At 36.1% G+C, this 13,251-nt stretch overlaps 1 protein-coding gene across 1 annotated transcript in view; it reads right to left on the reverse strand.

Annotated features, from left to right (window-relative positions):
* WDR64 (WD repeat domain 64) overlaps positions 1 to 13,251 on the reverse strand; it is a gene marked incomplete at both ends in the record, with an annotated part of 58,632 nt that overhangs the window by 36,403 nt on the left and 8,978 nt on the right. Inside the window, 5 exons of the mRNA XM_080615865.1 lie at positions 4,576 to 4,655; positions 7,369 to 7,503; positions 8,305 to 8,519; positions 10,134 to 10,232; positions 11,312 to 11,341. Of these exons, the coding sequence (XP_080471991.1) occupies positions 4,576 to 4,655; positions 7,369 to 7,503; positions 8,305 to 8,519; positions 10,134 to 10,232; positions 11,312 to 11,341 (559 nt within the window). The remainder of the gene's footprint in view (positions 1 to 4,575; positions 4,656 to 7,368; positions 7,504 to 8,304; positions 8,520 to 10,133; positions 10,233 to 11,311; positions 11,342 to 13,251) is intronic.

The raw sequence follows: 13,251 nt of genomic DNA on the forward strand, positions 1-13,251 counted from the left end.
AAACCTTCTATGGGGTCACAGGAGGGCACAAAAAATGGTAGACTGAAGCCTCCAGTGAGGTTAATGAGATCAGTTATAATGTCATAGGGAACAAACACTGCTTCAAACAACATGTCCTTTAGCAGCCCCAAATGAAAACTGTCATGTCTTAAGACTGTGGTGAACTAGGAAGGAGCTGTTGACAGTATCTGACTAACTCAGCTACCTACTTGATGCACTCTGAGGAACAGTATCTTTCTTAGTCTTCCTAATTGCTCTGTTCTTTTTATTCCTGAGGTGACAGCAGATGAATAAAAGGGGGATACTGCCATTTAACTGAGGCACAGAGTTTCTTTTAAAAATAGAATCACTAGTACATGTTATTTATTTATATTAACAGGAATAACAAGCAACATCAGGAAAGAAAACATTTTCCTACATTAATAATGCTGTTTGCTTCTCATGTTATATAGTGGACCAATTTTAGATCCTTTTACTGATGTGGATTTGGTTTTAGTAGATGTGTTCTCTCCCCTTTTTCTGGACTAATGCCAGATTGGCCTGAACATTTGCTGCTTCGCTGCTTCACTGGAACATTTGCTGGAACATTTATTCTCTCTGTGCTCCAAATATGCCTCCAGGATTCAGAATCCTGTCACAGAAGACATGGGTACTAACCACATTCAAGAAAAGCGTAAAGAAGATGAATTATCTTTCTACATATCTGTTAGAAAATATTTAAGATTCTGTGAAATCAATGATTTGACTCATAATGGGCTCAGTTCAGTGTTCTCTCATCCCACCTAAATAATTATGAAAATATATAGGGTCTTTTGTTGTTGTTTTTTTGTTTGGTTGGTTGTTTTGGGGGGTTGTTTTTATTTTTCTAGGCTTGGTTGCATTTTGTTATGGATGTTTGTTTGGTTTTGGTATTTTGTGTGTGTGGTTTTTGTTTGTTTGTTTGCTTGTCTGTTTGTTTTAACTCAGATTCTCTGACCACAGCTCTATTCTAACTGGATGTTATGGATTCCAATGTCGCCTTTGAACATGTGATGCTTTGTCAAATGATTTTCCTTGCTTACACTGTTCTGCTGAGATGTCTGTGTCTCAATGGTGTTTGAAACCCCCTTGAGAACAATAGCATTTTTGAATGACAAATGCTAGGCCTAGTGTAGCATCCTCTGATAAAACAGAAATGAAAAATATAACTCTTGTTTTCTTTCTATAGTGCTTTTCTCACACAGACATACCCCTTATTCTTTAAAACAGCTTGCCAGACCTTCAAGCCTGACTTTAAAATAATCTTGGGCTGTAATATTTGCAAAACCTCTTCAGAACAGTTAGATAACTGGTAAATTAACACAAGTTCATATGTTTATCATATTGACCAATGTCTCTTTCTTTTTCTGCAGTCATATGCTCTTCTTAAATTTAGAATGCATCACAGAAAAGAGTCTGCAATGCTTCTGAGGGCTAATATTAGTCCTGGGATGTGATTTCTGTACAGGATTCTTGAGAAATTCCTGAAAATGTCAATGCCAATGTATAGTGCCAGTAAAAGAAAGATATGTTATGAGTTACTTCACTTGTGCCAGGAATACACAAAGGATACTAATAAAGTACAGAGGACTTCCTTGTATCAGTCTTAAGCTGCTACTGCTATACTTAGAAATTACTAATTATTTTTCTTCTACTTTATTGCTCACAGGAGAACCATACCTGGATTTGAGAAACTAATAGTGTTAGAAGTTGCTGTATCATATCACTTAAAACTGATCACCTCCAGCTTTTATAGGTACACATAATTTGGTTATAACTGTAGCTGTTCCCTGAGCTGGTAAGACATGATTGGAATTGAAATGGATACAGAATAAGAAGAAAACCATATCACTTTACCATTCAACATAGTATTAATGCAAAATGCTACACAGAAAAGTTATTCTAAATTACTGTGGGCTACATATTTTAGGCCACTATCAGGCTTTTATCACTTTACTGGATGAAGTCTAGCTTTTAGCATAAAAAGTTAACACTGTACCAAGTTTGCTTTTATCTTTCTTATTCATTACTATAAATGTCAAATATCAGGAAGACAAAATTAGGTTGTGTCACAGAACTGGCAAACCCATTAATTTATTCAAATACGTCTAAATAAATGATGAAAGAGTAAGGGTGTTAAAACATGACTTTTGTAATAGTCACTTCACATTGTAATAATACATTGTAGTACTTTGAGTACTATTTGTGCTATAAATACCTGGCTAAATAACAACAGTTTGGGGCTTAGTAAAGTGGTTAGTAGATTTATCCCCACTGAATACTTTAAAAGCTAGCCTGCAGTCAAAGGTTGGATTTTTTTCTTTTAATTGCTGAATGTGACATATGAACATAGCTTCTGCAAATGTTTGCATATGTCACCAAGAAATCTATTTATTACGATACCTGAATTATTCACCTGCTCTAGTTGTTGATTTTTTTAACTGAATCATCATTTCTCAGCTAGACAAGAGATATGGAGATACAGAAACATAGTGTGCTGTAGTCAGACTGTTGCACCATCATGACAAGTGTCTTTTATTAATATAGCACTGAACTCTAAAGCTCAACATTTAGTAGACAGATCTCTCAAGGACTGTAACTTTATTCTTAATTCTGGGTGCAGCTTCATAGTAGCCCTTAGTTGATCTAAACTTCGCAGTGAAGTTTGAAAGAGATGATCCCTTCCTGTCTGTCTTTGGCCATGCATTCCCACTGTCTCCTGTGGCTCTTAGTAATTTAGCTCAGGAATAATTTATTTTTGTGCTTAAGCGAAGCAGCAGAGCTAAGCACTGGGAATAATAGTGAGAGGCAGGAGGATGGCATTTAATATCAAGGTGAAGGTCAATGAATGGACAAGCAATACAGGATTTCAACTCAAGGATATGTAAATGTTATAGTCCAGAAATAGACTGAAATATTGTTACAAGTAAGTACAATTCTTATACTTTTTCAAAATCATCCTTACAGACTCCTTGAACACCATATTATTAAGCTTTTGTCATGTTACCCATGCTTTCTGTACTTTTGTGCAGTGAAAGTCAAGACAAATTAAAATGCAGCATTGAGAAAGCTCATCTGCTTCTACAATATTCTGATTAGGTAGCTGGTTAGATGGGATAGGAGGTCCTGCATTCCAAGTCTAGCCTCCAGCCTCTATACTTTCAAAAATTTTAAGCTGATGAGGGTATTTCTTTCTGCAACTGCTGCTATTCAGAAAACTCTTCTCAAACATATCTGCTCTAATTTGTGGTCTAATATTTATCCTCCTTATATTTTTAAAGATAGCCCTGATATTCCTTGCTAATTACCATTTTGCTAGGTTATAAAAAATGCACTCTTCAGTCTCTGTGGGATAGGTTTTCCCCAACCTTCTTCACATTCAACTAATCTTTTTCAGACATGGCTCATATCAACCAGGTTTTACTAGTGTTAGATTCAGAGAAGTTAATGCTTTGTTACCTGTAGGACAGATATTTCAACTAACACATGTACCTAGGGCAAGTATTGCTGCATGACTGCCCTATTCCTATACTCTGCCATAAGTGTTTATTGCTGGTCACTGTCAATGAAGGGATAGTGGGTTAGGCTGACCTTTGGTCTGGCGTACCATAGCTAGTCTTATGAAGTAAGTTTATGCAGATTTTCCTCTTCCTCTGCTATTTCTGTAAGAATTTTCAGTGTGTGACAGAAACTTTTATTAGTTCTTGTGTAATTGACCTGTACTATTCAGACACTTCATGCTGGTTTTATTACTACAGTAAAATCCTCCAGTTTTGCCTGTAGGAAATACTGACCACATTCTGTTTGATAGGGTCTGATTGCTTAACACAGGAAAGGATGGGAGCCCTGCTAATAATGCAATCAATAATGTGTATAACCTGGCCAAGACCACCACTGTGACTTGGAAAGGTGCCTTAGAGTAGTTCAACATATTGTTTCTCCTGTTTTATTATATGAGAAGAGAAGGCTGTGTAGAGACCCCATAGCAACCTTCCAATATCTGAAGGGGATCTACAAGGATGCTGGAGAGGGACTCTTCATCAGGGACTGTAGGGGTAGGACAAGGGGTAATGGGTTAAAACTTAACCAGGGGAAGTTCAGGCTAAATATAAGCAAGAAGTTCTTTACTGTGAGGGTGGAGAAGCACTGGAACAGGTTGTCCAAAGAAGTGGTAAATGCTCCATCCCTGGCAGTGTTGAAGGCCAGGTTGGACAGAGCCTTGGATGACATGGTCTAGGGTGAGGCATCCCTGCCCATGTCAGGGGGGTTGGAACTAGATAATCTTGAGGTCCTTTCCAACCCAAGCCATTCTATGATTCTGTGATACTTGATTCCAAACCAGACTGAGCCCTTGATAGATTCCTGTCAGGAAGTATATCTTTTCAGAGTAAGGCTCCCAGCAATTAAAAGCAAGACATCTATCTCCTATAATTTAAGACACTATCTTAAGAATTATTTAAATTTTTAAGATACTAACTCAGCTTTACTTGATCTTATTTAACTGGGGAAAAAAAATCACAACAGTACAATCTCTTGGGAAAAAAATCCAACACTTACCACCAGTGACAATAAGTTTTGCTTTTCTACAGTATGTGAAGGCATTGACTCCTTTAGGGACAGAAAATTCCTTTACAGGTCTGTAATCATTAATAAAAGAAAAAAAAATTTAATTATTACTGGTAAGAAACATTAGGAAAATACAGTCTACAGTCATTCCACCTTATTTTTCTATAGTATATAAATAGCTGTTTGCATAATGTATACAGTCTCTTGTTAAAAGCCAATTGATTTGTAACAGTGACTTACATAGCCTTACAGTGATACTAGCATTAATAAAATAGGAACATACTGCACTTTCCATTAAATAATAAATCTCTGATTTGAACATCTTAATCCTTTATCAGTCATACTCCAAACAGTATACTAAAATGGTAGCTGTTGCCAAAGTAAGCCCTCACATGCATCTCCATGCTTAAAGCAGTTCATCACTGAGGAAAGTATCAAACCAACTGCCTTTGGCCATTTCACACATGGAGGTGTATTGTGGCCTCTATTTTGCACGAAGTGCAGTTACTTTTCTGCTGCTTATGTATAATTGTATAATGCATAGCCTCTATTTTATCTATTTTGTGTTGTATAACAACATGAAGAGACCACAGGCTTCTGGAACTCAGCTGAATTATTCTGTTGTACTCACTCATGAAGCACAGGAATTCAAACAGCCAACATAGACTGGGATTATCTCAGTGTCCCTTCCAAACCCATCTTTTGAGCAACTTCTGCTTGTCTCTCCATGTTGCATACATTCCTACTAATAAGTGAATATTTTCTTGACCTTTGAGCAATAGCATGACTAACACCAGTCTCTCCCCGGAAACAGTGACTGTCGGTGTAAATAAGTTTTACAGAATTAAATGAGTATACATTTAAATTTTTTCTTTGAAATCCAGACAAGTAGGTAGTTCATTTAGTCCGGGCTAAAGTGTAACCATAAATATTGAAACCCTTACAGATAACAGTAAATTTGTCAAAAGACTCTGGAAACTTTGAAGGTTAATGAAAGAGCTTGTTCTTTCCAGGCAGGTGTAAATAAAAGGCTGTTCACTCCCTGTTACATAGAAGAAGCAAAGCTTTCTTTCCAGACCTCTAACAGAGGAGTCTCAATTCTCTTAATGATATAAAATAGCAACTAATTGATATAAATGTGTGTCAGATTTCATCAGGATTTATTATCTTTTTTCCCCTTAATTCTTTAATCTAATACTTTTATATGACCCTCTATTGGCTCTTTAATGAATGGTCTTGATACTCTTCCAACATCAGTGTGAATAAGGGCTTCTGGCAGCTTGAAGTCCTGCCTAAGTCATGGCCTTGCAACAGAAGTACCCTATGATCCCACCTACACCCCCCCCATTTTAGATACAAGAAAAGATTATAACTGCTTATCAGCCATTATCCACAAAGAAACTTGACAGTCGCAGAGAAAATAAGATCATTGCATCCTTCTTCAAGCACAATAGCAATTGCTCTCTGCAATGTTAACTGGGGAAGTTTATTTTGTTGGCACCAGTAAGTCATATATTTCAAGTATAATTATGTATGAAATGGGCATTTCAAAGTAATTTGATCCATGCCTATTTTTAGGGCTATTAATTTCATTTTAACAGCTGTGTAATTTTTCAGTTGTCTAAATATAATTTCATTGAGGTGTTGCATGAAACTACTTAGAGATATCTATTTATTTAGTTGGAGACAAAATTATCATCAATGCTAAATGAAAAAGACCTACCACGATATTTATAGTTAATGTTGTGTATTACAATGTATGGTGGTAGCACATACTCTTTTGACCATACTTTTGGCTCTGCAGTCTTTGTTTTCTTTCTCCTCAAATTAAGTCCAAAACTCTTAACAAAATCAAATGGGATTTCTCAGCTTTTCTCCTCACACAGTATTTGACCTTGGACAAGCTGTATTTCACATTTCCCTTTCCTAACCCCAACAGACATGCAATGCTCATAAAAACTAAAATTATTAGATTGATGCAAGAATTATTATGTGAATATTTATGGCCTGTTATACAAGACATTAACTGGATTATCATAATTGTTGTTACTAGCCTTCAAAATCTATTTATCTCTGGATGTACCTTATAGAAGAATTGTGAAACTGATCTGATGTTTACACTGCTTTAAGATATTTGAATGAACAGTTCTATCTATAAGTTATTTAAAGTTCTTCTTTACATCCAATTGTCTTTGTATTATTTATTTTCTAATTGGGTTATAAACTATTCTAAAATCATAGACTAGTAAGGCTTGGAATCAGCTCTAGCACTGATGGGCCATATGAATAAGGATACGGCACAAATAAGGAGGCCACAACCTCTTTCCTGTAGAGTAAATCAATTTCACAGCCCTCAGAGTAAATTGTTTTGTTGGTTGAAGCTTGTGTAACTGAAATTGTGAAATTAAAACTGTAAATGAAACTTAAATGTATTTTTGTGTGCATATAAATTTTTAATGAATGGATATATGATATACACGTAACAAAACAATCATTCTTCTAACTAAAATTAGCCTGCTGAGGAGAAGTTGGAGCAAACAACACTGCCAACACAACTTAGTTTTAAGGGTTGTGAGTAATGAACATATATGGATACTTGTCTCCTACATCAAAAGCTAACAAACAAAATTGTTATGCATTTAAGCAGTTGTATTTTTGTTTGTATTAACAATACTAATAGAAAAGACAACTTCCATACAACAGGATGGCACCTTGCAAGGCACTGATCTCATGCAAAGTTATACAGCAAAAGGTCTGTTTTTTCAGAAGATGTCATATACTTACAAGTTGTCCTCTAGTCGTTTTACATCATCCAAAACAAATGAACAAATGCTGTCTGAGGAGCAGGATCCAAAACAATGTAGGTCAGAAATATACTTAACTTTCATAACCCAGTCATCATGTAGCTTGCGTTTAACACTAGGGATATAAATTGAGATGTTATTGGGATACACTAGCATCAACTGCAATATGTCTATAGGGAGACAGGGATTTTTACTGTGAGATTATACATAACCTATACTAAAATCTAATATCCAGGGCGGATACAGAGCCAAAAGCAAGCAGAGCTAAAATTAGGATTGTATATGCACTTCTCTATTTGCAATTATGCTTCCATAGCAGCCTTCCAGTATCTGAAGGGGGCCTACAAGGATGCTGGGGATGGACTATTCATCAGGGACTGTAGTGACAGGACAAGAGGTAACGGGTTAAAACTTAAACATGGGAAGTTTAGATTGGATATAAGGAAGAAATTCTTTACTGAGAGGGTGATGAGGCACTGGAATGGGTTGCCCAGGGAGGTTGTGAGTGCTCCATCCTTGGCGGTGTTCAAGGCCAGGTTGGATGAGGCCTTGGGTGGCATGGTTTAGTGTGAGGTGTCCCTGCCCATGGCAGGGGGGTTGGAACTGGATGATCTTAAGGTCCTTTCCAACCCTAACTATTCTATGATTCTATGATTCTATGTCAAACTGGATAACAGCACTTGTGAATTCTTCCATGGAAGTTGAAAGTTCTCTTACCAGATCCCCTGCTGGTAATGATGGCAGTTCCTTCACACAACAGTAAGCAAATCACACTTACTGTAGTTTGAAAAATTATTTTTTTTTGGTAGATGGGGTTAATTTATACAGAAAAGCTAATCCTCCATTTACATGAGAGAAAATCCAAATAGAAAATCAAAATTGCTAGACTGATATTATTTTATCATAAGCAACTTACATGTGAAAAGTTTTGGAGTCCAAGACCTGAAGTTGTGATTCTCTTTTGCCTCTACATTTTTTTAATGCCAAGTGATCACTGGTCACAGTAAGCAAATAAACATAACCTTTATCATCTCCCATTAGGATAGTATCCATAGCCACTTGCTTTGGCATAGTCACCGTGCAAACACAGAGCAGGCAATTTTCCATTGGTTTGATGACAAAGCAAATATTCTGTGAAATATGGTAGGTAGTTGATTAGATATTGCACACAAGCCCCTAAGTTGACTGAACATCATGCTTATCTACTCACATCACCATTCAATTCTTGACTTTGCTTTTTCAAGCTCCCCCTGTGATAGCTGTTTCCTGCTATTAGAAACTCACAGAAGATCATCACTAAGTGAAGTTAAATGCAATTTCAAGGATTTCATTTGGGCTTTATTTCATAGATTACTTTTTCCATTTCAGTGAGGAAATATTAATTACAAATTTTAGGGAGGATCTCACCATGCTAAGTGGGATGGTGTATTTGCTAAGACTCTCTATGGTTTCCTGTTCAAAAATAAGATGCTGTCTAGAAGAAAATGGGAAATAGACAAATTAAAGAATTATTCAAACCACTAAATGCAGCAATAACACAGAGAAAGAAATAAATTATATTTGAGTCCTAATTATTAATACAGCCTGGAAGAATCAAGTGTACTTATGTGGGCAGGTGTTTCAATGTTCAGGAACTGAGATAGTGGGAATGAATACAGCTGCAAGACACTGTGGCTTTTTTTGCTAGACTGAGAAGGTCTGGGAACGGGATTTTGGGTTATCTGCATTATGCTGTTCACTAGTTCTACTGCGTGACTCCATCTGTTATTTGATTAAACCATCCTTGCCAACCCAAACTGGCAACTGTTCACATGCCATAGAAATTAACTGCTTCAGTGTTGTCCATGTAGCAGAAACATTAAGGAGACATAACAGATATAGAACCGTCTATATGTTATTTCTGTGGTCTTGAATGAGAACTGCTCCTATTCAGTCATAGTCAGGACACTTTCAACACTTGCTGATGTAATGACTGGAGGAAACCTGGAGAATAATGAGTGGAGAATAAATTTTTGAGCCTTCTAAATTGGGCTGACAGAAAAGCTTCCATTCACCTGTCTGAGCATAGGGAGCATCTTTTTGTTATTGTGAACAACAACAAAAAATTCTAAGACTTGAGCTTATTCTAAAAATATTTACTTTGCTTATCTTCTCAGACAAATCAGAACTGCTGAGGAAAGTCCAAGGAACAGGAGGAAAAAGCTAAGGTATGGGTCAGAATTCCTTATAAAACCTCTATTTTGTAATAGGCACTCAAGAAAACTTTAGCGGTTTGGACATACATTATCAATATCAAGATGCCTTTGCTTTTGGAGAGTCCTGAACAAAATGCAGGATATGAAGAAATATTTTCTTTAAATCAGGAAGTTACCTCAAAAGATTCTATGCTAAATTCCTTGGAAAACCTGGCCCTTGATTCCTAATACATTCTGAGATGTACACATGCAGGTGCACACGCGTTAGATATACGTGTCCACATATGCATTAGGTATACACAGAAAATAATTTCTTTGGGGGTTTGTTTGCAACATAGTACAGAATTTTTCTCTTTCTTCCAAATTTTTAAGACTCTCTAATAATCCCATGGGGTGCAAAGTATAAATTCCACTGTTTCATGCAGTTCCTACAAAGAAAAAAGTTAATGCCTTCATCCTGTTAGAACAAAAGAAAGTGAATTTATATTGAAAACAAAGACTAATCTTTTTCAGGCTTCCTCTTTAACATTTGCCTGACCCAACGTAATACCTGACTTTTATATTTCCAGATGATGACTGTCCTTTCAGTTACAGCCACGACACATTTCAGTTGAGGGAGGAAATCACACCCAGTGATCCAAGCAGTATCCTGATGAAAATAAAAAAGCTAGCTAAAGAAGGATTTTCCCTATACCTCTATATACAGATCTTAATGTAAAATGATTTCTCCTGCAAATTCTAAGATTAGAGACTCAAATTCACTACCACATTGGCCAGAATTTTGGGTTTGGTTTGGATTTTTTTTAAACATTAATAGATAGCTGGGGGGTTTTTTATCCAAAAATGTAATGGATCTTCCTAAATGAGAGTGAGATTGAAATGGAATATGGTGCATTTGCTATGTGTGCAATGGCACAACTAACTACTACTTTAAAGTAATTCAAAACACTTATAAAATAATCTTTTCAAGATTAAAGTGACAAAGAAACATTTGATACACATTTAAACAACACCGTTATTGCAGTTCTTCAAGTAAGCTGTAGCCCCTTGTAATATCTAAAAATTAGTTTCAGTGACAAATAGTTGAAACAGGGACCTATGTTGCTAAAGATACAGTTTACAGCCACAAAGTGAGTTCAGAAGCAAAAATCACAATACTAAACCCATAGTGAACTGAAGGCAGCTGATGACACTTCTACTTTTATTTCCATTATTGAATGCAAAGTTGGTTGATAGAGTGATGTCAACACTTGCAGGAGAAGGCTTCTTTCCTTCCTAATGGCCTTTGGGCAAGTGGTAATACATTTACAAGGATTTCAACTCTGCTGTTTTCAACATTGTTATATTGTCAATATTATATTTATATGTTATATTTGACAATATAACAGCAAAAGTAGTAAAAAATGTGTTTATTGCATGAATTTATTAGAAGTTGCCAGTCAGGGAAAGATCCAGCATAAAGAAATTGAAGTTTCCTGTAACGGGCAGCAATAGAAGTGTTTACACATATATAACTGAATCATTCTTAAGATGTGTCTAAATTTGTCTCTAATAATTCCAGTGAAACTACTACTACTTAAATTACACCAACCTATGGCACCCTATGACAAATTATGCAGAAGTCTCAAGGTTGGCAGTAGCATTAGAATAATGCTAAGTTTCTAATTATTTCATTTTAGTACCTGCTGATTTTTAATTAATTTCACAGAAAGAGGAAAGTGAACTTACTTCAATAGAGGTGTTTGCCAGAACCTTCATCTGAAAAAAACCAAACAAAAATATGCTGTCACAACAACAAGTTTGCAATTAAATTAAAAGTCTAAGACAATCAGCTCTCCTCTATCACAGGTAGAACAGAACAACAGTACTCAACAGAAAGAATCTGCAGTTAAGGTCTTCTGAGAAAGATCTTTAACCTACTTACTTGTGTGCCCCGTACATACTCAGGAACTAAGAACTCCTCTCTTTCTCTCAGAGTGGTTTGTTTGTTGGTTTGTGGGAGGCTTTTGGTGGTGTGGGGTTTGTTTTGGTTTTGAGATTTTTTTTGTTCTGTTTGGTTGGGTTTTTTTGGTTGTTTTGGGTTTGTTATTTTTTTAAAATTGAAGTGAGCGAAATAAGTGAAACAATACCATTTTTATTACTGTGGAGTATAGATCAGCTGTTCTGATAGAATTGTGCTTCTAATGGTCCTTCACAACTAGAACAGCTTCAAATCCTGGAAGAAGTAGGATGTGACATATAGAAACCCAAGCTAATGCTGACTGAGATGACATATCAACTAGTGCCAGCAAAATACTAAGTACAAGTAACACTTCAGGCTGCAAATACAAATACCCATGGCACAGCATCTTTCAGCAAAGTTAACTATTAGTGAACAGTGTAGTGTATGGCTCTGAAGTGTTTAAAATCCCAGGGTGGTAGGCATACCTGTCACTATCATCCAATAGAGACAGGATTGCCTGACCAAATATTATTCATTCATGTACATAGAACATGTTGACTTCTGTAGGATATACATGCATCCAAGAACACCTTATGTTTAATAATCTTTAAAATGCAACAATTATACAAAAACAAGCCTCTCTATTTGTCAATGCACTGCTCACAAACTCATATTTTGGCCCCTTTACCCAGAACACAAGTCCTACGAAGCAGCATCTTCATATTCTCTTACCAATATGCTGTAAAGCCAAACTAGAGAAAACAACTCACTAGCTGAGATTTCAATGCCAGCTCTTTTCAAATCCTTGGTGTTTGAGAGTGGAAGAATGATGCAAAAGTTGCCAACTCTATATTTGCTTTTGTGAAGTGGAGTCATATTCTAGCAAGAGGACTCAAAATGATTGCAATGCTAAAGAACTAAAGTTTTCTCTTGTTTGCATGAAGATATATTAGAGCAATTCTAATGAAGTCAAAAGCCATTTGCTCAGATCAACAGAGATCAGAGATTGTATCATGAGTAAGTGACTGCTGTTGTAATGCCTTAGTCATTTTCAGAACATACAGTTTTATACGTGAGATTTGAGGTCTAATTCACTGCGTTAAGCTGTTGGGTGTAAGGTCATTTACACTGCAGTCACTGATGTCAGAGTGACATCAGTCCAGTCTATGAAGAGGCAGCAATTCAAGTTGAAAGCAGCATGGAGAAGCAGGGGGTGGGGAAGAGAGCTATTTTTAACATAACACTTAGTGCAATTATTTTTGGCAGATACAGGGATAATATGCTAGAGGACAAAGAACTAGGCTTTCAAATAAATTATTTTAGTATTTAGCAAAACTGCACTACTGCTTTGTTGCCTAATCATCTACAAGAGTACTTTCTTGTGTTATATGCTCCTTTCATAAGCATTATGCACCAATTAGCTAAAGCTCCTAGAAAAGATTAGTGCTGCGTTAAAGCTTTACTGTATTGTTTGAAGCAATTTTTATCAAACTGGTTGTATGAAAATTGTTCAAATGTAAAGTGTCAATGAGTATAGATGTGTGATGTACCTCATAGCATCTAGAAGTGTGTACTTCTAAATAGTAACATGATAATCTGGGATAATCATTTCCAAATTCTACTTTAACAGCATCTTGAACCTGAATTTCTACTCAAAATGGTGCTCTTTTAGAGTCTGCTGATAAGGGACTAACTGTGAAGCAGTATCATGTAGACTGTCAGAAAA

The sequence above is a fragment of the Psittacula echo genome (genome assembly GCF_963264785.1).
Source record: "Psittacula echo genome assembly, chromosome: 4".
Taxonomy (NCBI): Eukaryota; Metazoa; Chordata; class Aves; order Psittaciformes; family Psittacidae; genus Psittacula; species Psittacula echo.